Source organism: Pelodiscus sinensis, chromosome 9, assembly GCF_049634645.1.
Source record: "Pelodiscus sinensis isolate JC-2024 chromosome 9, ASM4963464v1, whole genome shotgun sequence".
Taxonomy (NCBI): Eukaryota; Metazoa; Chordata; order Testudines; family Trionychidae; genus Pelodiscus; species Pelodiscus sinensis.
Genome location: NC_134719.1, coordinates 56606810 through 56609738, shown reverse-complemented (window position 1 = coordinate 56609738; position 2929 = coordinate 56606810). Strand labels below are relative to the sequence as shown.

At 51.8% G+C, this 2929-nt stretch overlaps 1 protein-coding gene across 1 annotated transcript; it reads left to right on the top strand.

The window, feature by feature from the left end:
* The first annotated feature begins 587 nt into the window (after window positions 1–587).
* LOC142830683 (uncharacterized) lies at window positions 588–2631 on the top strand. The gene is made up of 2 exons (XM_075937135.1): window positions 588–709; window positions 1480–2631. Exons 1-2 carry the CDS (start codon window positions 633–635, stop codon window positions 2513–2515), a joined length of 1113 nt encoding a protein of 370 aa, XP_075793250.1. The 5' UTR covers window positions 588–632; the 3' UTR covers window positions 2516–2631.
* The last annotated feature ends 298 nt before the right edge of the window (window positions 2632–2929 follow it).

The window sequence follows — 2929 nt, the reverse complement described above, 5'->3', positions numbered from 1 at the left end:
GTTTCACTCACAGGCTTATTTTTGTTCAAATCGGTTTAATTCATTCTGCTGTTTTAGTACACGCAAACATATTTGTACATTCCAATATATTAGTACAGTATTATGATATTCATAACCAGTGTTTTTTTGTTGCCGTAGGCCCCGATACTTTAATTGAATGGGATTCCCCTCTTGGAAACCAGCTTGTGACCACATATTAAAATTCCTGAAGTGACCCCCCACACAGTGAAAATTATTGTCCGCCCTGGGGTTAGGTGATTGGTCTTTTCTGGCCTTACAATCTGCCAAGTACATGTGGCACTGAGCAGCCTCTGATGATTCCATGTGCAGCCTGCTTGATTCCTAGAACTAACATTGAGTGAGTAGGGGTAATGCAGGGGGGAGAGGCTCAAATATGCAGAGGGGCTGGCCAGGGGCAGGACAGGGTGTGGCAGTGACATCACAAGGCCTTTTTCGGTGTCTCCGCTTATTGGTTAAAGGACCATGACAGGTGGTGAACTCACAGAGAGTCCATGACAATGGCCAGGTAGGACAGGATGCGGGGCTGGGGCAATTTCAGACTCCCGTAGATTTGCAGCAGGAGTTATCTCGAGGTCTGCTCTTCTTACCTTGAGTGCTATTAGGCCTCGAACATGAACACTAAGAAGAATCTTCTTGGAGTTTTATACAAATCCAATTCTGAGAAAAGAGACACGTCTCTGCGGAGAAGGTAAGAGCCTGTGATAGATTTGGTGCTGATGCTGCCTGATCTATCGGGTGCAGGCCAAATGCAAGTTCTGGGAAACATTAAAAATGGAACGATTCCTTACCACTGGGGACAGTGGATGTTGTGTCTTTTGTTTCCCTTTTCCCATAGCTTCCTGCCCTGCCAGAGTCTCACTGTTGAGTGGATGAGATAGTGATAGGGAGAAGACTCAGGACTTTGTTCTCTTGAAGACCCAGCAAATGAGCCAGAATGTATCATCTGCTTGGGGAATTGTTCAGCTTCTCTACATTAGTTAGGCCTGAGCAGTTCCTGATTCTGTCAGGAGTGGATTGTTACACCCAACTATCTGCCCTTTGGCTAAGGAGGTGGAAGATCTGTGTGTGTGTGTGTGTGTGTGCGTGTGTGTGTGTGTGTGTGTGTGTGTGTGTGTGTGTGTGTCACTGCCAGGAGTGTATACTACAAGGTGCCCTATTAAAAGGAGTCCTTACAGATGATGTGGTACAATAGAGCCCCATTTTCTCAGCCTTCCATTGTGCAGCTTTCCACATTGACCTAATAACCAGGGCATGCAGGGCCAGCAGCTAATATACTGGTATTAGCAGCTAAGCCACAAGTCCATTTAATATTTCAGAGCTGTAAATGCTCCACCCTTGCTCAAACTGCCTGTAGAGTTTGTTCTTGTGAACGTTTCCGGGATTATCTTTTGACATCTCCTGCTCTGTCAGACTTGTCTCCCCTTGGAGTACTGTTTTAACCCATCCCTTCTTTTCCAGCTGTGTTCAAACTCCGGAACAGGGAACATCGCAGCCCTCCCAGATGGTGGCACCGCAGCCCTCTCAGGGGACGTCGCAGCTCTCCCAGATGGTGGTGACGCAGCCCTTGCAGGGGACGTCGCAGCTCTCCCGGACTGTGGCTCCGCAGCTCTCCTGGGTGAGAGCTTCCCTGGCCACACCACCTGCTCCTCCTAACCCCACACCCACTCTTCCGGCTCAGCCTTGCTGCCATTGCCTGTCACAGTTACTGAGCCGAGGCCCCCGCCAGTTGCAGCAGTGCTGTTCTCACGTATGGGAGTGCATCTCAAGCCCAGAGAAGGATCCGTTCCGCCTGCCCCGGGCAAAGGTGGCTTCTGAGTCGGCGGACGGAGCAGAGGGGACAAGCGGCACCGCCAAGCCCCTACCGACCATCCAGCCGCCCGCTGCTGCGGCCTCTGGCCCTGCCACCAACCGTGCGCAGCCTAAGAAGCAAATGGCTCCTAAGAATCCAGCACTGCCGCCCGGGGAGAGGAATCCGCTGGGGGCGCTCCAGGCGGGGACTGGCCTCTTGCCCAGCTCCCGCCTCTGCGCCTCCCAGCAGCAGCAGGAACAACAGCTACAGCCGCACCCACCACAGCACCCAGGGATGTCGATCCCGACCTGCACCCACGGCCGCTCCGTCAGGAGCCCTGGCACGGTGGCGAGGCCAGGGCCGGAGGCTGCAGTCCCCACGACGTCGTATACGATCAACCTCACGACCAAGGCGACCAGGCTGCCGATGCGACGCCACCTGGAGAACCACGGGGGGTGGATGAATCCCTTTGGAGACAACAGGCTCCTCTCCCAAGGCAGGGCCAGCATGGAGCAGATCTCGTTAATGAAGATCTCACTGGTGACCGTGCAGAACCACTATGACGATGAGCAGTACGAGGAGGATCCAGCGCCGGGTGCCGTGAACCAGGAGCTGGTGCGCAGGTGCACGGAGTGGCTGCGCGGGGTAGAGGAAGCGAGGAGAGAGGGCCAGCTGGAAACCCCGCCCTACCTGGGTGACCCTTGAGCCTGAGGGGTGGAGAACCATCTCAATAGAGGACGGGTGCATTGATTTTGTGTTTGTGCACATAAAGAAATGCTTTTTATGTATTTGAATAAATAATTAAAGCCTTTTGTGTTGCAACAGCAGATCCTTGGGAACTGTGAATGGGACTGTTCATCTGTTACAGGCATCTGATTTTATTCAATTCTGGGTTTGAAAGATAAACAGTGATTACAGAAAGATAAGGATGGGCCGATTAAGAGCCGGAGAATGTGCAGGTTATGTTGGATAACCTTAATTTCCCTCCTAGACTAAAATGTCTGGAAGATAGATAGCTCTTACCCGGACATACAGTTTGGGTAAAAAAGTACGACATTTTAAAGTTGCTACCCACTAATCATACTGTCGTGTTAGTGAGAACCTTTTCTCTGTGTGCCA

What these genes read in the sequence shown, in the direction of transcription:
- LOC142830683 (XM_075937135.1), top strand. Translation starts at nt 633, where the DNA reads ATGAACACTAAGAAGAATCTTCTTGGAGTTTTATACAAATCCAATTCT. An exon ending in GACACGTCTCTGCGGAGAAG is followed by an intron (nt 710 to 1,479) that starts GTAAGAGCCTGT and finishes CTTCTTTTCCAG; the next exon opens with CTGTGTTCAAACTCCGGAAC.